Source organism: Ixodes scapularis, unplaced genomic scaffold (genome assembly GCF_016920785.2).
Source record: "Ixodes scapularis isolate PalLabHiFi unplaced genomic scaffold, ASM1692078v2 PGA_scaffold2__306_contigs__length_199485367, whole genome shotgun sequence".
In the NCBI taxonomy this organism is placed as follows: Eukaryota; Metazoa; Arthropoda; class Arachnida; order Ixodida; family Ixodidae; genus Ixodes; species Ixodes scapularis.
The window spans coordinates 41589585-41612537 of record NW_024609857.1 but is presented as its reverse complement, the minus strand read 5'-3'; the positions used below and the strand labels follow the sequence as shown (position 1 = coordinate 41612537).

The window sequence follows — 22953 nt, the reverse complement described above, 5'->3', positions numbered from 1 at the left end:
TATTAAATAGCAGCGTATACTCTCTCCTGCCCCAACATCCTAACATGCTGCCCCACTTTACATTTCTGCATTTAGTTAGGCTCAACCGACTGTTCTGCCAACCGCTGCATATAAAAATATATGCTGGAATCCTTTCTTTTTGACCTGAGGTTCAAAGATCAAACCCGAATTTCAAGACATTAAGAAATTTTCCAAACATTTTGAACTTCCTCTGTTGAGATATTCTATTATTTTCGAACTTTACCGATTTCCGGGGTTTGAAACCTGATAAGTTTTAAAGTTTGGAAAAAATTGAACCATTGAAGATACTTAGGATATATGTCCAATTTCTCTGAATTATGCCTCAATCATACCTCCTCTACCTGTTTTGAACGAATACTAACTGTTACACGTTATCGATTTCCGTATTCATACTGTGCATATTCGTCCAGCATCAAAACAATCAAGTAATCTCAGTATAATCGCTGTCACTGAGACTTCTAAGCTGCAATCCAAATGCCATCTTACAAAGCCAGTGATTTAATGGTAGCAGTGGTACTAATGACTCTGTAGCGGACAAGCGAACTGGGCAACAGGGGAGAAAGAGGTGGCACGCGGGCAAGAAGGCGCGAGAGGAACACACTGACGAAACAGCTCTGCGATGTATACTAATGTAAATATTTACATCAGTATAGGGAGTATTCATTGGCGGCCATATCTGTGTGCGCGAATTCTGAGCGCGTGCTGATGGCGAGCTTCCACAGTTCTTTTGCAACGTGCATTCAGCACCATCGAGAGTGCCGGTCTTAGCAGCCTATTGATGTGAGCTCGTTCTGAGCATGCGCTCTAAACAGCACTCACAAATATGGCGTCCAGTGAATACTTCCTATACATCGCAGCCTTCTTGAAAGCATGAGAAATAGACGAGATTTCCACATTACCCCCATCCCGCCTTGCGGCTTCCTAAAAATTTACACTTTTGCTTGCTGCTCTTGAGCAATGTCAGTTTGACCTCCCGTGATCTAGGCCGACCGCCTATAGGATGACCACCTGTTGCACAACCTTTTGTGGAAACATTCACTGACTGACCAGTTAATGCGCATGTCTGAAATTCTCGGGCTCTTCCTCAGTATTAACTTGGTTTTCATAATTTTCCGATTGTTTTGGGGTGTCCTGATAAAATTTTCCAAACACCTTGATGCTGACCATGATGATTGCATTTTAAAGACAAACTCACACAAAGAGGCAGAGGATTATTGCCATAATTCATATTAATTGTGTCAGACTGAGAAGGTTGCAATAATAATATCAGCAGGAAACCCTGCATGAACTTTACACACATTAAGGAAATTAAATCTCAGGGGAAATTTTCTGGAGTATTGCGAGAAATTCCCTAGAGTCACGTGCACTTCTGTTTCCTGCGTAATAATTGGTTGGGCCATTCTCCCATAAAATCTCATATGGTGACATTTGATGCAATAACCTTGTATGAATAATTTTCTCTGAACCTTTTTAGTATATTTCACATTACCTTTGGTCTCCTGACAAGCTCCTTATCATGTGACCCACAGCTAGACTACATTATTTTGCTATACTCCCGTCTCTTCACTCTACATGATCGTCTTAGCTACGCACACTTATATTTCTGAACTAAATATTTTGTTTCATTTCTCTGCTTATTCTTCCATCTCCTTTACCTCTATCCCCCCCATATATTTGTCGATCCTTTATTTTACGTTCCCTTCACAATCTTTCATTCATTAATCATATTTCACCCATAGACCACCATTTCACACATAGACCACCATTCACACATAGACCACCATTCATACATAGAGCACCATTCGCTGAAGCGACCTTGAATTTTGTGTGATTCTTCAGAAATAATTTGTATGAAAGGGCAAAGCCTATCTGTCGATCAGTCGAGCTGGAGTTCTATGCGAGCTAGGTTAACCTTTGTGTCTATGCAAGGGAATGATCGATTGAGGTAATGAGTGACGGGATAGCTGGAGATGACTTCCTGAATGTAATTACTGTTTCAGAGGTTAGATGGCACTGGATTCTGAGGAGATACCTTAATTAATAAATGAACTCTCTAAGTGTAGGAACTATTAAACAGGCAAGCAGTATAAAAAGCATTATTCTTGTACATCGTTGCTTATCCAACAGTTTTACGTCTCAAGTGTTCCTCACCACTGAAAGTTTTATGATTGTTACTGTTTTATACTGATTTAATAAATCAAATAGAATAGCTTACCCCCATGTGCTTCCTTTTACTTACACGTTGTATGCTGAGTGCAAAGTCCTGGCTGAAGGTAAGACGCGTTTTGTACACCATGTATTTGTACTAACCTTATAATTGGGAGAAAACATGTGCTTCATCAGAATAGCAACATTGCTGAAGTAGAGGTTTCAAGACACAAATACGCTTAACTCAGAAGCCTGCTTGCCCCTGGAAGGGCATTTTTATGACATCTGTGCAGTAAAAAGCCCACAAGCGCGCTTGTCATTACAAACGCATGCTATACAGAAAAGCGAGACCCACAAAAGCGGTTCTTCCTACAAGAATGTGCCTTGTGGAACAGTTTGAAACAGAGAAAAGAGCTTGAATCCTGGAAGGAGGGCTTCGCCCTTCTATTTGCTGTACGGCGGGAAAGCGGCGCGCCAAGTAACCAGCAAGTGCTCTTCCCCCTGCAGGTATTTTCCTTGCGGGAAAGCGAAGAACCAGCAAACGTACTTGTCCCTTGCAGGATGGGAAACCAGTAGACTTAACATCCCGTATGCGCGCTTCTCCCTGCAACACTGTGTTTTGCAGGAAAGCAAGAAACCCGCGAGTGTGCTTCACCTTACGAATATGTGTACTGCGGAAAAGCGGTCTAGAAAGGCTTCATTATCTACATTTACTGCAAGAAATCCATACGCGAATCTCGGCCTCCAAAGAGCACTTATGGCAATAGGCTGCATTGATTGACTGAACATGACTTTATAATTACCAAGTTATAGTTATCTCAATGGCAAAATAAAGAAACAAAAAACTGATTTCATTTAAATTGCTCTCAAAATAATATTTTGAGAGAAATATTACTTCTCCCAAAATATTAGTTATACTGAAATATGCAAGATCAACCACAGATATATATTTCAGTCTGTCTTTCTGTTTCTATACCTCTCTCTGCTGGTATTTGAGTTTGTATGCATTTTCATGCACTCATAGTTTTCTTGTTCTTGACTCTACCCTTCCCCTTGTTTTGCAATACTTGAGGAATGAGCTGAACATGAGAGAGAGTGCTCACTTCTCCGATTTACTTTTGCCTCGAATAAGTCTTATATTTGCTCGTTATCCTCATATCTATATTACTTGATACTTATTTTACATGGAATAAAAAGAAAATGTGGCTGAAAACAATAAAATGGTTGAGGTTCCAGTAGTAAAATCAATGTTTTTCAAATATCTTGTATAAAAATGTTTGATTTCAATCAACATGGTAAAATCGGCATGAATAAAAATTTAATTACAGTAATTGAATTAATGTAATGTATTTACTTTTTTGGTAATTTGGAATTGTAATTGATGACCTTTGGCTAGAAGGAATTGCAATTATAATTAATTTGCTTTCTAGCATCAGTAATTACACACAATTACAATTACTTTTGCAAGGCTTTCTGGTGCCGACAGAACCTCTCTAAAAGTTTCAGCGTTCGCACGAGCGGCATAGCGCTCGGTGACACACTCGCATACATAAACATGCACACACATGCACAACAGAAGTAGCATCGCATTGTTTGTTGCTTACACTGTGGGCTGTTGCAATCGGTAACGGCAGCGCGGATGGCTGTTGAAATCGGCACGTCGGCCCGCCGATGGACGTCGGCGGCCTTGGTTCGTCGTCTCATGTTTCGCTCACGGGCGAGGCCCGTCGTCACGTAACTCACCGCCGAAATAACGTGACTTCGAGGCGTTTAGCCGGCCAAATGTCTGCTCTTCTTGAAACCCAAGTGAGATACCCGGGCAAGGTCAACCCAGCGAACCTCGGACCCGAACATTACGTCAAGCTCTCGCCCTGCTTGCCCCAAGACACCTGCAAGGACGACGCCTTCAAAAGAGGCTGATGCGTTGATGAATGGCGCCATCGAGTAAGACAACCTCTGCGGTGTGGTGTGCGCGGACGTGTGACGTAACTTGGACAGAGGGTCTTTCCGAGAAGGCGTGGGTGACGAAACTGGTGCACCTCCGCGATTGGTTTCCGCCCGACTTCATGGCAACCGAAATACTTTAAAAGCACGGAGCTCACCAAGATCAAGGCTAATAGCTGCGGCTAGCTGCTGTATAGCCAGAGCTCTTTGCTCCCCTGACATGTAAATAAAGGAGAGTTTTAAACATCGTCGCCTGCTGAGATTCCTGCCCGGAGCTCCGTCCGGATCTGGACCCCACCCGAGCCTGGTCCATCCTGGGGACTCACGTCGGCCGCGACAGGGCTGAGAGACAATCCTTTTTGGAGCCTACCTCAATGGCACCGTGTGGCGCCGTCTGTGGTGCGAGCAGAAAGTAATAGCATAAACATGCCAATATATATATTTAAAGAAAAGAATTGAGCTTCAGCTTTCAGTAGAGGTTGGAGATATAGTGCTGGCAAAAAAGGGCTGTCATCTGTGGCCGTCGAATTAGGAGGGTCAGTAACAGGGTTATAATAATCATCTTTATTTTGGGTGGCCAAAAACAACCACATCAGTCTTCCCCGTGTGGCAGCAACACAAACAATAACACCAGCAAAGAAAAATCCTAAACACACATAAAGTCGACAGACAAATGTAAGATTATCCAAATGACGACGGTACATTGTAACTGATGCAGATATGTAAAGGTAAAGTTGAGCGATGGGATTATATAATGACTGAATCCGAGAGAGAGATGAGGTATTGAACAGTGAGCAAACAGAAGCATACAGAATGTCTGGTTACACATAAAGGAACATGAAACAGTTCAGCTTTAGTTTGCCTGTATTTCAGTTTACAAAGGCGTCGGTGGACATCTTCAAAGGCTCCCACTCTAAAATTACATTGTCGACACTTTGACATCACAATATGGCGGACGTGCCTGCAACAAGCAGGAACATCGTTGCACATCGCATAGGCTTAACAATTCGCTATTACCCATGTGCAATAGGTGTTTGTTGCCTGTAATTACCTTACAGGTGCCATGTGCAGGAATTTGCGGCTCCCGTGTCGACCAAGGCAATGAATTTGTGACCCGAATATGAATGTCTATTATTGTCACTCTGATAAAAGAAATTTTCCTGCATCTCGTGACAGTGCAACCAGGGGTCCGGTTCACTCGTTTCCCGCAGTACGGCACCCAGGCCCAAACCCATGCCATTCAAGAAAGAAAATTGAGAGGGCACGTGCAGTTGTCTGGTAGAAAAGCAGCTTTTCTGCCACGCAATTAGAACCCAGTCGTCTGGTAGCTGTGATGCTTGTTTGAATAAGTCAAAGAAAAAAATTGTTAGTTATCTGGGTTGGCAGCCGTAAAATAGGATGACATTGAGATTATCTCGTGCTTCGTCAAAGTATTAATTTGACACTGTCTTGTTCTCCCACCTTGATACTGCTGTGCTGTTTCCCGGCACCGCCAGAACTTAGACAGAGTGGAACTTCCAGATGTGAAAACTGTATTTCCTTTATCCGGACAAGCGGTGAGCGAGAATACCACAATAAATAATCTTTCTCAGATTGTTTAGCGTGGTATATCGCAAAATCAAAATACCTCAAAAGAGGAGCAGGAGGTGGAGGAAAGAAGGGGAGGAGGAGCACGGGAGTGAGAGAGGGTACGGATGAGAACGATGGGCATACCCTCCCCTCCTCCTCCTCCTCAAGAGCTGCGCTCTAATTCGGCATTACAGGAAGTTGTAAACGTCTAATTTTTATAGTAAAAAATATTTTTGACAATGTTGTGATTAATTACTTTCACAATGCACTTTCAGGTTGTTGGAGTAATCAACCACGTCTCTCCAAACACTGGTGTTTCAATACAATGCTAGTATCGAGCTTAATACTTTGCGACAGTGCATTCGTGTAAAACGTTTCCTTATTGCACCAGTGCACGCGGAGAAGCGCATGGGCTCTCGCAGTAAGCCTTCCCACATAGCACCGGTGTATGAGGAAAGCACCAGCTCCCTTTTGGTAACCTTTCCCACGTTGCACCGGTGCACGCCGAGAAACACCAGCACTCATGTGGTTAGCTTTCTTGCATTGCTCCGGTGCACGCGGGGAAGCGCATGTTCTCTCGCGGTACGCCTTCCCACATTGCACCGGTGTATGCGGAAAACACCAGCTCCCTTTTGGTAACCTTTCCCACGTTGCACCGGTGCACGCGGAGAAACGCCAGCACTCATGCGGTTAGGTTTCTTTCATTGCTCCGGTGCACGCGGGGAAGCGCATGTTCTCTCGCGGTAAGCCTTCCCACATAGCACCGGTGTATGCGGAAAGCACCAGCTCCCTCTTGGTAACCTTTCCCACGTTGCACCGGTTCACGCGGAGAAACGCCAGCATTCATGTGGTTAGCTTTCTTGCATTGCTCCGGTGCACGCGGTGAAGCGCATGTTCTCTCGCGGTAAGCCTTCCCACATTGCATCGGTGCATGCAGAAAGCACCAGTGCTTTTTTGGTAACCTTTTTCGCGTTGTAGCAGGGGCACGCAGAGACGCCAGTGCTCTCGTGGTTAGCTTTCTTGCATTGCTCTGGTGCACGCGGAGAAGCGCCTGTGCTCTCGTGGTAAGCCTTTTTACATTGCACCGGGGCATGCGGAAAGCACCAGTTTCTTTTTTGGTAACTTTTCCCGCGCTGCGTGGTGCACACGGAAAAATGCCAGCGCTCTCGCGATTAGCTTTCTTGCATTGCTCCGGTGCACGCAGAGAAGCGCCGGGCATTCTTTGTAGAGTACCAGAAAAGGGTCCCATGTGCGCTAGCTATTGTTGGGGCAGGATTGATATCAGATGCAGTGTGTTAATGTTATTACTAAGGTATAAGACAAATTGGCACCCTACCAAATGTAAGTGAATGACATCAAAATCGATTTGTAATGCGAAACAATTTATGCACATTATAACACAAAATTCCGATTTCCCCGTCCCACTTCAGACTCGGAAAGAATCCTCGGACTGTACAGTATTGCTCAGTTGTTGGTTTCTTCAGAGCCGATTTGCACAAGTAGCAACTTTCTCAGTCTTCGAAGCATCAAACTTGCCTCGTTTTTGGAGCCTTCTTTTTACCAGATGTGAGGCCCACAAACGTTTTGCTATGATTTCCCCAGCCGTCGCCTCGACACAAAATAAAGGCAATCTCTACAAAATAACTATGTGGTCAGGTTAACAAAACTCTGCTGGAAAAGTCTGAGAATTCTGAAAAGACAACTAGGTAGGCTCCCGGAGATAATGCAGCAACATAACCTCTTCTGCACGGGAAAGATGATGCTATAATGTTTTTAGATCAAGAATGTCATAATTGGGAAACCAAATAAGCTTTCTTTTTTTTATTTCACCATAATAGATGCTGACTCTATCAGCAAAAATGACACGTTAACAATATGCAAATAAAGTGGAGAAATAGCCCATAGGCAAACACTGCAGCAAATCAGCCTGCATGGTGGCTCACGTGCAGCAGAGTGAGACAATAAATCTTAGCCAATATTGCAAGCTTAAAAGGCAGTCTCCTGTTTGAGACTTCAAACCCAACAAAATCATTAGCCCCTGCGTAGGCCTGGTTCGCTGCTTCACACAACACTCTTCAATAAGTTCATTCTAACGCAAAAAAGCCTGGTGGTCCATGGGCACGAACGGTTATCCTGTGTTATGGCGAATTCCACTAGGCGTTTTGGAACGCGCCGGGATCGACTTTTCTGGAGCGAGCCTATTTCACTGGGCGATTGGGATCGAGACGGACGTGTTCCACTGGTCGTTTTGGATTAGATTTCGCTCCAGATCTCGATCTGGATCCGAGAAAAGTCGCTCCTCCTATTTCGGCGGATTCAACCGGAAGCCAGCCGGGCCAGCCTCGGCGCACACACGTGACTTCCTTTCTCGCGGGGCATCTCGCCTGATCTCGCCCGTCTCGCCCCAGAAGAATTCGTAATGGACGCTCGGGAGGTGCCGCCTGTACCGCCCGCCTTGCTGCTGCTGCTGCTTGACGACGGTTCATCGTCAAGTTGCTCGAGCAGCTCCTCCCAGCAGTAGCGGCTCGAGTAGCAGCGACGACGAGAATTCTTCTCATGTCCAGCATGGGTTCGTCTGTCTTTTCGCATTACCGCAGAAGAGACCTACCTGGACACTTCACCAGGAAGGAGGAGATAAGGTATTTGTCGCGCTACGGGCATTCCGGCAATCTTTGCATGAATCTCCTAAGCCATCAGTCAGTCAGAGTCTTGAGAGGAAGGAAATCAAAGGAAGTGTTGCTAAGCCATTCCTGCCGCTTGTGCGTCGTACATGTGTTAGCGCCGCGATTGCGAAAACGTCTTCGAAACTACCGCGGCGGCCGCGGAAAGGGGATTCCCGGGTAGGTGAATGACGGGAAGGCATCCGCCGATCCCAGAGCAGTGGTCATGTTCCACTGGGGATCCGTAGGTGGCGCGACCCCGTTCGGATCGTCTGCTCCATTCCGGATCTAGTCAACTGATCCCGGCGCGCTCCAAAGCGCCCATTGGAATTCGCCATTAGGAAGTTGCTTACACAACTTCATTTGCACAATATGGCCCAAGCTTTTGTTACATCAGAAAACCCCAATTATCGTCCTACACAACTTCCTAGCACAGAACATTTCTCGATCCGCCACCCCAGAATGCGCTCCCTAGCGCATTCTCGGGTGGCCGAGAACTTAGCCGAGAAACCTAAATTAAATAAAAAAGAAGATTAAAAGCATCATACATCAACAGTGAAAAAGTTAACACTATTAGAACAAAGGGCCATGTCATGTTCAATAATTGAGAAGTAGTTGTAGAGCTTGTAATTAAAAAGTTAATTGACAAATTTGAGCTAATTAGCCAACTGACTGTGATGAATATTTCACCATTCAATGTCTGCAGAGCTCAAGAAATGGATCAATTAACACGGTATCAATACAATGGTCATCTCAATTTTAAAAAATTAAAACATAAGGTGAAATTAAGTCATTAGTTAGCTAAGAAACTAAAATTATTTAATTAACTTTTTAATTTTTCACTTGAGGACACATATTGCTTTTGGGGAATGGACCATTTTCAAGTAACGAGCGCCGTCCGGGGAGTTGTCTGCGAACTACAATAGAAGAGCAGCCCAACATGCTTCCGCTTGTCAAAACGCATTAGCATTGTGCCGTTGTATCGATTTTCAGTGCTTTTTATACCCCATACTAGCGATACTAAAAAACAAAGCGTCAAAATAGACTAAATACGCACGAAGATTGATGCTGACGATGTTGCTGTCGATTTTGCAGGGCACCGCGTACCGGTGTCCTGTGAAAATGGCGACAGCGGGAGTGTACGCATGCGCAGAAGCTTACTGGAAAAAGGTCCATTGAAGCTTAACCTCAATATGTTCTAGCAGTGCAGTCAAATTTTGATAAAGAAATTTCTAGTAGGTGCTACTGGGTCCAGAAATGGCACCCTGATACACGGCATCAAACTGAACCTGAAACACTGTGCAAGAGCGCCGGTGAATTTATTGTTCCACTCTTTCCTTTGCGTACCTGCGGCCTGGCACGTGGATCGGTGTTATCGCAGCCGGCTCCGCTCGAACAAGTGAAGCCAGCTGCAATAGCTCCGACCCACGTGCCTGCGCCGTGACACAAAGATGGTGTCACTGGCACTCTTGCCCTGGCATTTTCTCCTTGGGGTCCTGCTGGATCCTGGCCCTGGCCATCTTTTCCAGGATGTTCCGCACTTGCTTGCCCATGAACACAGCGAGTACCTGCACACAGTACTTGACATTAGCACCAAAGCTGACAGTCAGCCCAACCTTTTCAGCTGGAGCCACCTCAGTCGTTCAAATTGTTAAGGAAGATTTCAGAGCGAAGGTGCTGTTCCTTTAAACTCTACAAGACACCCATGCGAAAATGTCTAACTGGGACCGGTTGGCATCTCAACTGGTTTCAACTGGTACTAGCTGGTCCCAAGTCGGAATCAGCTGGGACAAATAGGAGTCCAACTGGAACTAGCTGAAAGGTCAAATGGCTTAAACCATTCCCAATCGGGAGTCAACTGATTTGACCACGCCCAGTTGGGGAACGGGTAGGGCTGAACTGGGACTAGTTAGTCTTAGTTGCGATGCCAACCGGTCGCAGTAAGACATTTGCACCCGTATTCACCAGGCGCGGCTAACTAGCGGCGTTTTAAGGTTAGTAGCACGACTAAGTAGTTGCGAGCTAAACGAGAAATCCGCGACTAACGAGCGATTATGTTCTGCGGTATTCACGAGCGCGAAGCGAGCGGGTGACTATCTAGTCAGAACTAAGAAGCGGAAGTGACACAAAAAGATAGGTCACGGGCACGCGAACTTCAACGCCGCTGCGTAAATGGGTATTTTATCCTATAAAAACTAATATTTAAATGTTTATCAGGAAAAAAAAGTTACAATGAGAGACATATTGTCTTAGACAGAGTTTTACAACGAAAAATGTCAAAACAACGCCAGGGAGAAACACGGAAGCCGCATTGCCAGCGACATAAACGAATATGGAAGCGCCCGTAAATGCGTTTCTTCGCGCCGTCCACCGCCCTGCCGAGATCGCTTTAGCAATGTCTCTGGCCGTTGAACATGGCTATTTAGTCAATATTTGCTCCTCCGATTCTTTCTAGATATGTCCCCCAGCGTTCCGAGACAGTAAGTGCTTTGTTATAGCGCTGGCGGTCAGCGGTGATACGAGTCGGCCATGGCGCTAAGCCGCTAGTCGCCTGCTAAACACCGGCCAAACTAGCCCTACCCCATGACTAAGATTTGTTAGTCGACTCCTTAGTCGCACGGGGCGACTAGGCCCTAAACACGACCGGTGAATACCAAGCGCTCACTTAACGGCGACTATCGCTTGCCACGTGATCATTTTAGTCGATGACGTCGCTAGTCAGTGGTTAAACAGGCACTACTCGCGCCTGGTGAATACGGGTGTTGGAGTTGGAGTTTAAATTATTTTCCCATTCCCAGTTGGGGTATGTACGTACACTGAGGACAGAAAGATGCATTTCAGCGATCGGAAGGCACCCAGGGAAAACCAGACGGAAGAGAAAACCGCTGCGCAGGGCACAATAGTTAAAATGGCGGGACGTCTTCCTCGAAAATGTTTAACTGTTGTGACTTCCTGGGTGGGAGCGCTGCCACGTCCTATCAGGACTTCACCTGTGCAACGCGGAAACATGGGTGAGCACCTTTCTTCACGCGAGGGGGAGAAAAGCTGAGGACTTCACTGATGCTGACAGACGCCAGCGGCTAATCTTTCACCTCGCACGAATGCTAGCTCTGAAAAGGCGATTAAACTGTCGCCACTGGCTCATGAGACAGCTGAAGCGCATGGGAAGCAAGGGCGCGCTTGCGCCCCCGCCCCCCAGTTTTCAGAGTGGCGGGGGGGGGGGGGGGGGGGGGGGGGGGAAGGCATGGTGTTTTGCCATTCCGGAAACAGCAGCCACTGGGCAGGGCAAACACTGGCCGGCGGCGCTCAAGGGATACCAAGGGCACCGTCGCCGGCCCTTTGGGGGGCGGTGGGGTGTTTGGTTTGCTCTCCCACTTAAAAACAAGTTGGTACGGCACTGCCAAAGCGTTCCTCGCCGAGCTGCACTACGCTTTCTTCAACCCGGAAACGTGGACTTCACCGAACCTATTATTTATTTTCATCCTCGGTTTTTGACAATAAAGACCGGTCAACCTTCCATTTTGTGCAGTGTTGGATCCAACCAACATTCTGGCTCGCCATGTCCGCGGGTCAATTTTCAGGTCACGTTTTTACGGCCATCCTGGCAATCGTCGCGCTCTTTAGTGCAGCGGCATAATGCACGTTCGTACCTTGTCGCCCATCCGGCTTGGGTGGATGTCGTCGCGGCCGATCCACTGGTGCCACTCGTCAGCCAGCCCGTCGAGGAACCTGAAACCTTCCCTGCGACACGACTCCCGCAGCAGCGAGTTCACCTCTCAGTATCGATTATTCAGAGCCTGGATCTCTGCAGCGTGACTACGCTGCCATTTCAATGAACAGGACCTATTCTTCTGTCTTGGAAGAACGGCAGAAAAGGCGATCGCCTCATTGGGTTGGGTTCACAGAGCTGGGCAGCAAGACGACAATATTTGTCGATGTAGACGCTTGCACTAGTATTGGGGTTAGTAGTGCCGACGTGCAGGATGACAGGATAAAAATCGGGTCGCCTCTCAAACGCCTGGGAAAACAACTGCTCGATCCTAATGTCACTAAACGCCGCAACCTCAGCAGCCATCCGGTTATTCAATCGGAAGTACTGGTGCAAGCACTTCACCATCGAATCGCCGGCTACCGAAACTCTGGGCATAAATGCTAAACAAAACGCTTCAAATAGTGCGAAAATTAGTCAAAATAGCTTGCGTGACTGGAGCCGACGGCAGCGCGGGCAGGAAGGAATGGTAAGTACATACGTGCAGTACGGGGCAGGCGGAACTACAGCCTACAGGGCCAGACGCGAGGCGCACATGGTAGGGCACGTATCACAACAAAGGCAACATCCAGGGCCGTGGATGATACGTTACTTCCTCCTCTTTTACTACCTTCTGTTGTGTTCTCTTCCTGCCCCAGTCTCAGGTTTACAATCATGTTCACGTTACTTCCGGCGTCGGAGGAGTGACTTCCACACGGCCGTCTCTCCTCTGACGGGTCTACATCACTTCCGGCGTCGGAGGAGTGATTTGCACACAGGCCTCACTCGTCATACGGCGTCGGAGGAAGCACTCCCACATATATATAGTGCAAAAAAAAAATATTAGTATATGCATCGCCGAACGCTGTTTCTCCACCCAAAGTAGCCCTAGAGATCCGAACCAGATGCCAAGGTTTCAGCACTAACCCTTATCTTATTCAAATGTTATGAATGACTTTTTTTTTAAATTTATATCGGAAAAATGGAAGCAGACCGACCTCTTGAATACATCGAGCTCTACGGCGCCAGTTACCGAAGACGGGCGAATATGGGCCCCATGTTCCCATTGAAAGTTTCAGAAAATCAGTTATAACTTTTGCATAAGATAACGGTCAGTGCTGAAACTTTGGCTTCTGGTTCAGACCTCTAGCACTACGTTTGGGCGGAGAATGAGCGTATGGTGATGCTATTTTTTTTTTTTTCGGTTAAAAAGAAGAATTTATTATTTGCGTGTGTGTTTGGGGGGCCACGTTTTAGTTTTCGAGATTTAAGAATCGTGTTTTCTCAGCCCGGGTAAATAAACTACGCATCACCGGAAAGAACGCGGAAGTTTGAGAACATGGCGTTACCTGGATCAAAAGACAATTGAGAAACACGAAAAGTTTTTTTGAGCCGACGTCCACCTAAGCCTAACAACGCCAAAACAAGAAATAACTGTTTGGGTGTGGCTCCGCGACGCACTCAAATAGTGCAACTCAATGCTCAGCATGATCCGACGGAGGAGCGTCACAAGACACTGCCAAAAAAAATGGTCAAGGCTCTCGTAGTATCCCGGGTATGCTGCGGAGCACGCCACTATTGGCTCACAGCAAGGCAATGGGAACGTCTCGAAGCTTTGAACAACCACGCTACGAGAGTTATCACTGGACTGCCCCGTTTCACTCCTCTCGTCAAACTGAGGCAGTACGCGCAGTTGAACAAATTGCACGACGTCATGGATGCAAGAAGGAACACGCACGACAGAAGAGGCATCATGCGAACCTAAAAAAATTGGTAGATGGCCTCCCAGAGCGGCAGAAGCAACTCCCTTCGTGGGAAGACCTCGCGGCCATCACAAGCAGCAACCCTCTAAGGGCATGCACGAAAGAGGACACCAAACAACTGGCCCGCAGGGTAAAAGCACACAACAAAATGGTGGAGAGCTGGAAGCAAAGCAAGACCGTATAGTTGCTGCTTATGCGGACACTGCATCGCTTGAAGGCCCCGTCACCTTCAAGTCGGCTGCCGTGGTATTCCCAGCACTTCGACTCGAGGCAATTGAAGCATTGCCCCCTACGGTGTCGACAAAGGGAGGAGAACTGGCAGCCATCCGCCTTCCAGTAGAGACGGTCGTCGTCACTCAAGCCACCGACCTCCCAGGGAACCTCAGGATCTTTACGGATTCACAGGAGGCGGTGAAAGAGTGTCGAAGCAAAATAGCCCTAGCGTACAAGTACGCAAGATCAAGAAGCTCGCCACGACACTTAGGACGCGGGAAGTCATTACACACTAAAAGTTTTTACACCTTTAAGGGTGTAAAAGGGGTGTTTTGGCAATTTACACCCTTGACTACACCCCTTTAGCACCCTTAAATCAGCTACTGCACCCACATTATTGTACCGAGAGGGGTGTTGTTTCGTGTTACACCCTCCATTTAGTGGAGGGTGTGAGAAGGGTGTAGAAGAGGGTGCTAAATAATAATATGAAAGGATTTCTGAAACCTTATATGTGGACCTCCCCATAAATGTATAGGTTAAATTTATGCTTAAAAACATCGGTTGTTAGCAGTCGTTTTTTATAATGTTAGTTGTAATTCATGCAAATAGTTGATAATAAAGTGCCTCTCCTGCGTGCAATTTTTTGTGTTCACAAAATTTTATACGAGTTCATATTCAATTTTCTTAAAAATTACTCCATCCACAAAAAATTGGAAACCAGGGAGAAATTCTGAATGCTATCATTTTTTACAAATATTTATTGATCGAAGTGTAGCAGTAAGAAAATCAGTCTCCAGTTTACTTCTGACAACACAACATGAAATCAAAATATAATATGTTTGACAAATATTCATGACATGCTGCCAGAACCTGTCACATTACCATGTCAACCTATGAAAAATATTGATTTGAAAATATGACGACATGCACAAGAACTCACACACATAAAGAAGCAGAACCCATAAAAAACCAGTCCGAGACATAAGACTTCCTAAAATATGGGCTAATGCAGTATCCTGGTGTAGATCACACAAAATCTGGAGAACCAGGAGAAAAAAGGAGACATTTGACTTTACTGTCGACAGTGACATCATTCTATTTTTACATTTATCAAAAGAAAAAAACCAAGAAAAATAAGCTGTCTTGTCCAACCATTTTAAACAATCAAAAAGCTAATTCTACTCAGTGTGTGTTGTCCAACCAGTTATCGCAGCAAGAGTCAACTGAGAAAAGGTGACAGTTGTTTTCACTGCCTGTTTTTCGACTGTCTCTCATCGTTGTTTAGCTAGTTTCTGCAGAGAGCACCAGAACTGAGTGGGCTACCATTCAATGATCCATGAAATCTCATAGCAATGAGTGACGTGCGCTTATAACAGTCTGTCCTTTGTGCTCCCGCATGTATAATGGTTCTGTTGTACAGTCTGTCAGTGATGTTACAACTTTGAATTCTTGCGTCGCACGGACAACATAGACGTGAAAGTGCTCGTCGAACCGGACTGTCTCAAGCACATTCCCCAAAGATAAAAGCACTTTGTTAACATAAAAAATTTGACATATATGCAGAAATTCGGGCAGAGCATCGTCAGGAACACTTTGGACAAGAACACATCCTGTTTTGTAGACCCTGCCTTCTATGCTCACAGAGTTCGCTACGAATGAATCAACAGTTTCAAGATCATGCTGAGAGATAAACTCCTTGACGCATTCAGGAAGATGTTCACAAAGTATGGGGCGACAACCTGTTGTGATGGGAACGCTCTTCTCACCAACAGCTGCAAAAGAGAAACACTGCAAAAACTGATGCCTCACTGCTAGACTGTGCGAAAGACTCTTAAAGTTGCGGATTTTACGAGCCATGTCTTTGAAATATTGGTGCTTTCCCTCGAAGCGCATCGCCCAAAGTTCAACTAATGGTCCAAACCTTTCCATGCACGACGGATAGTGAATAAGGTAGTGCATTTTGCAAGGAACTTTAACAGATGGGAACAATGTCTTGAAGTCGAGACAAAAAAAATGAATCTTCCTTTGCAGGTAGCCAATGTGCGAGACTGGGATTTTCCGGCTCATGATGATATCCATGATTTCGCGAAAAAGCAAGTAAAGTTGCCATACTTCGTGTTCTGTTGGAACACATTCGCCAACGAAAAAGGTTAGATGACGAAATAGGCAAAAGACCTGCGTGGCTGATCCTTTCATGGTTGCCTTTCCTTTAAGAAATTCACTAGAAATAGGCTCTGGCTTATTTCGCGCATCACAAGGGTCATAATTCCACTCACTAATTTCCTTGTTTAACTGTGCAAGAGTAAAAAGTCCTTGTGATATTAAGGAAGAAATGATGTGTCTTAGTGCAAATGGTATAACACCCTCGTGCAAGTCGTGCATAACGTCAGGCGGAAAATGCTGTGTGGCATTGAACCCCTGGCATGTAAGAGCACAAGCTGCAGTGACCCCATACAATGATGCAGTTGGCAGTCCAGCCTTCAACATGTTCATATGATGCTCGTGACCTTCCGGTGTGCGCAGCACGAAATCGGTCTCCAGGTGCTTGTAGTTGATTTCACAGTGCACGGCCATGCAGAACCTGCAAATCCTACCTTTGTTGAAACTACGTTTAAAGCCTCCCATTCTATGGCTCGACAGATTATCCCCAGTCAAAACAAAGACTGACCCTCTCATCACTTTTCCGTTTGCAACTATGCCTTCAGTTTCTAATCTGCTCACATCCTCAAGCAAAGGTGCAAGAATCTTAGGCAGACCATAGGAGTCCACATGGTGGTCATTCACTAAAAGTGCCAGGTGCATTCCTGATAGCGCAGAGCGGAACCTTGCAGGAAAATTCAGCACTGAGAAATACACGGCGGTCATCTTATGCTTTCCTCTTTTGCTGCCCAAAGGGTTGCACACCTCAAATTCATCAGTATATAACTGCAGGCAGATTTTGTGATGGTCACCTTCAAAGTAGGCATGGTCGCGAAATGCACTGCCATCAAACACAGAACACATATGGTTGTCAACCTTTGTGTAAGCATTAAAGTCACCCGATAAGGTTGGATGTTCAAGGATACACGTGAGGAGATCACAGAGCGGCACATACTCCATGGTGTCGTCTTTTCCATTGCTGTTGGTTCCTAGCACTACTGTACGGGGCTCAACAAGTGGAAGATGTGTCCTCCAGAACGCGTTCCGGCCAGCTGTCGTCAGTAGCCGGTCCAGTTCGTCAACACAGAATAGCTCCCTCACGTTGGCGGCCACCTCGTTGTTGAGCTGGAGTTGTTTATGTTCCAAAATGGATTTTACGAAAGAAATCACATCATTTGTGATTTCATCTAAGGTTGATTCTGGAAGTCGCCTTCCCTCTTTCCACTTGAGAAGGAGAGCCAGCTGCTTTACACAGCCGCTTGGACCCTGGGTGGATTCACACACTTGTGAAGTCTCTGTACGCAGCTCCTCTTGCCTTTCTTCTGCGTCCGGATTACTCTGTACACCAACGTCATCACTTTGAAAGGCATCCCCAACACTCGGTGCTGCATCCACCAGTTCATTCGCTCCCACGGCTCTTTCTCTTTCGACTGATCCAGGGTGATTTCTGTACACATGTTTTTTATAGGAAGCGAAGAGTTTAAATGTCCGCATGCAGCCACTTAGGCCGCACACCCAGTTGCTTTCGTACCCATGAACTGAGTGAAAGTGCCTGAATAGTGCCCTCAACGAAAAAATGTGGGACGCACACCTTGGGCACCGGAAGTATCGGACACCTGGCATCTGAAAAGAAAGAAGCCCTCTTTTCATTGATATGACCTTCGTTACGTAAGTTTGATGCTCACACTACACGCAATCAACAAGAGGCAAAGTGCAATGTAACGTTTCTAAACCCGAGAAACACCGAAAAAGGAGATGCACACACAAACGAAAAAAAAAAAAAAAAATACACGCAGTCTCTAACACAGCTGTGAACTCTTTGAGACGGTGGGTGTGTGGTCCTTTTCCGTGTCTCATTTCTGTCCTCTTGTGTTTAAAGTTTACCAACGTTTTAAATTTACCTTCTTGCCTGTGCCTTTACTCTTCCTTCAGTTGCACTGACATGCAGGTATCGAAGAAATAAAAATCGAGAAGAGACAGAAAGGACAAAGTCGTGCCTTGTCCATCCTTTTCCTTTGTGTCTTTTCTGTCCATGTTTTCATTTCAAAGGACCGAGGAAACATAAAGAGCACAATCTCTTCCGACATTAAACATTACAATGTGGCGTGAAGTATGTAATTGCAATAAATTAATTTCTGCGTCAAGATAAACTAAGTTGGAAGTAAGTTTAGAGAAGATAAATTATATCATATGCCATTAGTCAGTATCATATATAAAGTTACTCGCTTCTTTTTGCCGTACTGAGTCATCGCTTGCGAACATGACTCTAAACGACAAAGCATAACTTTTATTTGGAAATATTTGTAAAACATAGAGCACGGCCACTAAACACGATGACAGGGTACAAGAAAACACATATTTTCAACTTTCAACACACAAAGTATTGTCGAGTTAGAGCAGGGGTAACCTCGCTTTACTGCAGTGATGTGATTGGCCTAAGCCGTTTTGGAGCACCCTCTGGAGCAGCCAAAACAGAGTTGTGGAACAGCAAATCTGGCTTTTGGAGCAGATATCCGTAGAGAAAAATATATATTCATTTCAAGTAGTGGACAAACGAAGGACACATTGCTCGCCGCAATCAACCAATTATTGTTAACATAGACCACCTGGGAGTCTTTCAACATGTAACTGAAATGCCAATGACATGACACATTTTGTAATGCTTCAGTTTGTGGCGATAGCCATTGAAAAAAGAAGATCGCGTGGAATAAAAGTGCCACATCAGCTCGATTTTGGAATTTGTCAGACGTAGCCGCTTTTCGTCTGTCTTTTTCTACATTTGGTGACCCGGACGTGATACAAATATATCGGACCACATGTTTAAATTTATTTGAAAATGACCAGCTTAGTAGTAGATATCACATTATTAGGTTTATTAGTAATACAATAAATGGAAGCAATCTCCGACTGATGAAGCACGTAACTACTGCCTTGTAATGCAAAATTGTCGCGCGAGCGGAGATGGCTGTTCGATCGAAACCATGCCACTCCGCTCCGCCTCAACTAATTCCCAAAATTGTATGCAAAATGTAACTGTCCAACATACGAGAAAAAAAAAAAAAAAAGTCCAGCGGCACGTTCTTGCCAAGGCGGCAAACGAGGTACAAGCTAAACACAGAAAGAAAGAAAGAAAAAAAAAAAAGAAAGAGGAAAAAAAAAAAAAAAAAACCTGAGCGCATCGATGCAAGACATCGCGAGCCAGGATCAAAAAGTTCTTGGATCGGTTTGTGCAACGACTGAACTCGAGAAAAAATAAGCACGCTGTGCGGGTTCAGCATGCGGACATTGCGTTCTTTGCTTTAGCTCACTTCTCTTCACCAACTTCCTTTCGCGGCTCATTTTTCACGTACCCGGGTACGTCTCGAAAGAAAGCCTACCGAGATTAACCTAGGTAATCAATACTTCGACACTGCAGTCTTTGAGCTTAAGGTATGTTTGTAGTAGCGCATTAAACAAGAACAGGATTGTCCTTACGTTTCAGTTCAGAAAGTGCCATTACTGCAGTGACGTGGGGACGGCAACACCCGATGTCGTGCGACCACAGTGACTGGAAGGCAGGGACCAAATATGGTTGGCCACGGCCGTTGCTTTTAGGAGCGAGTGCTTCAGCCCATAAAATCACTCCCGCCGCGCAAAAACATGGTTTCGTTTCACAGCATGACGGCATGGCTGGTAACCAGCACGCTAGCGTCGTAGCGTCCGCACATGCCCATGTCTATGATTAAATTTTTTTTTTAAAGACGCGAGACTAGAGACGGCAGGAAAAACCATGCAAGACCAGATGAACGATTGATGCAGGGTACTGTGTCGGACGGCTGCTTGAACCACCTAGCTCATGTGTGCTCAATTACGGTACCCGGTTTAGTTTCGGTTTTCAAAGGCGACCAATATTCGTCCTTTGGCGCAGGCTACCGTAGCAGGACGTAGCGGGGTTAGCCCCTTGGCGCAGTTTGGGGCAGCAATCACATCAGTGCTATAGAGAGTGGCTCCAGAGAAAGCCGCGTGAAGGGAACGGTGCGAAAACGAAACTTGCCGAAATAGCGGGAAAGAACGGAAGGAAAGGCGGCATCCCGATTTCTTTCCCACCAGCATGTTCATTCGCCCGCTCCGCCAAGGCTGCCAATTTTCGGTGGCTCTGCTCTGAGGAAAAAGCTGACTTTCTCTCTCCCCGGCGCTTCTTCCACGGCGAGATTTTGTGGCGGGTGGAAGATAACGCGGAACGCAGCGTGCGTCAAATTGACAGGAGCAGGCAGAGACCGAAATCAACGCGTCCTGGGTCATATATACCTTTGGATGCGTACGACGTCGCTCGGATGTGATGCTCTGCAGTGGCTGTTTCGTTAGTCAGGACGGGAAACCGAAGCAAGTGTCCACACGGCCACACCACGTGAGTGGGGACAACGTGGTCAGGACGGGGAACCGAAGCAGGTGCCCACGCGGCCACTCCACATGAGCGCAGCCAACGTAAAGTGAAGCCGTGACAGCCCTCCACGCGCTGCGAGCAGTGCCAGCAAATGCTGGACCAGCGTTACCAGATGGAAAAAAAAATCGAAGTCAGTAGATGGGCCCCATACATATCAGTAGATCACCAAACAACCAGTAGATACTAAAAAGAAAGTAAAAAAAAGACCTTTGTGTATTTCTCATTGGTCTTAATACATAACATAACATCATAAATAATATACTAAGAAACACACGTAGAAATTAGTTGCGTTTTTTGCTTGCAGCATTTTTTTTTTAATTCCAATTTCCAGCGGCCAGGTGTAAAACACATTTTTTTCCAGAAAGCAAAATGATTACCCTTAGTACTTTCCAACGATGTAGGTACATTCCCATGCTGTATTCAACGAGCTTGTATATACTTTTTTTCTTTTTGGAGGGGGCCGGAGGTGTAAAATGGCCGCTATCTGAAGAGTTGCCGCTTCTCATAGTACGTGGACGAGTGGACGACACTGATCTCTATGACAATTGTGGACGAAACCAAGCAAAGCCAAAGACGTATCCGTTCCGAAAGTACGCGCGTACGCGCCTGCGTTGGCCATTGAGATCAGTGGCGTTGGCTGCATACGGCTTTGGGTAGATGAATCGAAGGATACGTAGATGCATATGTATAGTTTCGTTCCTAATAATTTCACATGCGTTTGATGGCTAACATGAGAACAGCCCTTCAAAATTGTGCATTGCTGTGCCCTTGAAATGTTTTTTCATTCTGTTGAAAAGAGGTCTCCGACACTCCACTCAACTTTGGCGGGGTGGCGGAGAGCAATATAGAGATCAATGGCGGAGTGTGGCAAAGCCGGCAAAGCAGCTCGACCATGAGCACCATGAGCTCGGCGCTCTATGCGGTGCAAGGTGCCGCCATTACTTTCTGGACGTTGCCTGTTTACGCCGTTTACGTATCCTCAATTTTGAGAGCTGTCGAGTAGTAAACTTGTTAGTGAGCGCGTTGGTAATGATATAGGTTTCAGAAAGAGTTATATACGTAAAGACAGGGGACGGGACAACATATCTTTCAACTTTCAACAAACAAATGATTTATTGCCGGACGCTTCTCCTTCGGAGCTCCACTACAGGAGAGGGAAAGTTAAAAGGAGGGAGAAGGGAAAGAGGGGGCAAGACAAGGCCCCGGGAGGAAACTGCGGGAAAGTAAAGCGCAGAGACAGCGGGAAGGAGAGGAAGGAAGGAGGCATCCCAATTTCCCTCTCAGGAGCAGGGACCACTCGCCCGGCCCGTCAAGGACGTCAACTCCGGTCTAAGGAATGTCACCTCCCTCGACAGCCCGCTGTGTTCGCCCCCGCAACGGTCTCCCTGTGTTCTTACACCTCCCCTCATCGCCCTCCCCTCTTTCCCCATCGCCTCCCCAAGTCGAGCTCTGAGCGGCTAGCCGCCCCAGTAAATCTGTAGCTGCAAGTCGAAAGCTGTGTCGTCTGTTTCGTCCTCTTGTGTGTTTCTTTCGTTTTAAGTCAATGGAAATGTTCTTCGGCGCCTCTTTTATGGCGTACGCCTCCACGATCTCGCGCCCGTAGCGGTTCTTGATGGCCCCCTTGGGAGCAGGGGCGGATTTAGAGGGGGGGTCCGGATGTCCTGACCCCCCTCTTGAATTCTGCATGTGTAAAATTTAGGGCGTGAAACGAGGGAGAGGGGGGGGGGGGGTCCTAAACATGTGGTGCGCTGACCAACACCTGACCCCCCCCTCAGGAAATTCCTGCATCCGCCCCTGGTTGGGAGTCCTCGTCGTTTTTTTTTCTATTTCTCTCCTATGTTCGCGCAGGTGGCAGTTGAGGCCGCGCCAAGAGGCACGCGGCCCCTTTCGTTCCCTGCGCGGTCGGACGGGTGTATTCCGTGCCCTTCTCGTGCGGGGCAGAGTACATCGTACAGACGGGCCGCTGCCTCAACGACCGCCTGCGCGAACATGAGAGAGAAATAGAAAAAAACGAGGGGGACTCCCAACACCCCATGGTCCATCACCTCAAGGTTTGCGCTCCATGTGCCCCCGAGTTCCCGTCCGCGCGTGTTCTGGGGGCCAACAAGAACCGCTACGGGCGCGAGATCGTGGAGGCGTACCCCATAAAAGAGGCGCCGAAGAACATTTCCTCGGCCTCGCTGTCGCTGTCGGAGAGAGAGGTGACATTCCTTAGACCGGAGTTGCCGTCCTTGGCGGGCCGGGCGAGTGGTCCCTACTCCTGAGAGGGAAATCGGGATGCCTCCTTCCTCCCCCTCCTTCCCGCTGTCTCTGCGCTTTACCGCT

The 22953-nt window shown here is 46.6% G+C and overlaps 1 protein-coding gene across 1 annotated transcript; it reads right to left on the bottom strand.

Annotated features, from left to right (window-relative positions):
• Positions 1 to 15410: 15410 nt before the first annotated feature.
• On the bottom strand, positions 15411 to 21137 carry LOC120842224. Its single transcript, XM_040213251.1, has 2 exons — positions 20493 to 21137; positions 15411 to 17828 (listed from the first exon to the last, which is right to left on the bottom strand). Exon 2 carries the CDS (start codon positions 17826 to 17828, stop codon positions 15411 to 15413), a length of 2418 nt encoding a protein of 805 aa, XP_040069185.1. The 5' UTR covers positions 20493 to 21137.
• Positions 21138 to 22953: the final 1816 nt, after the last annotated feature.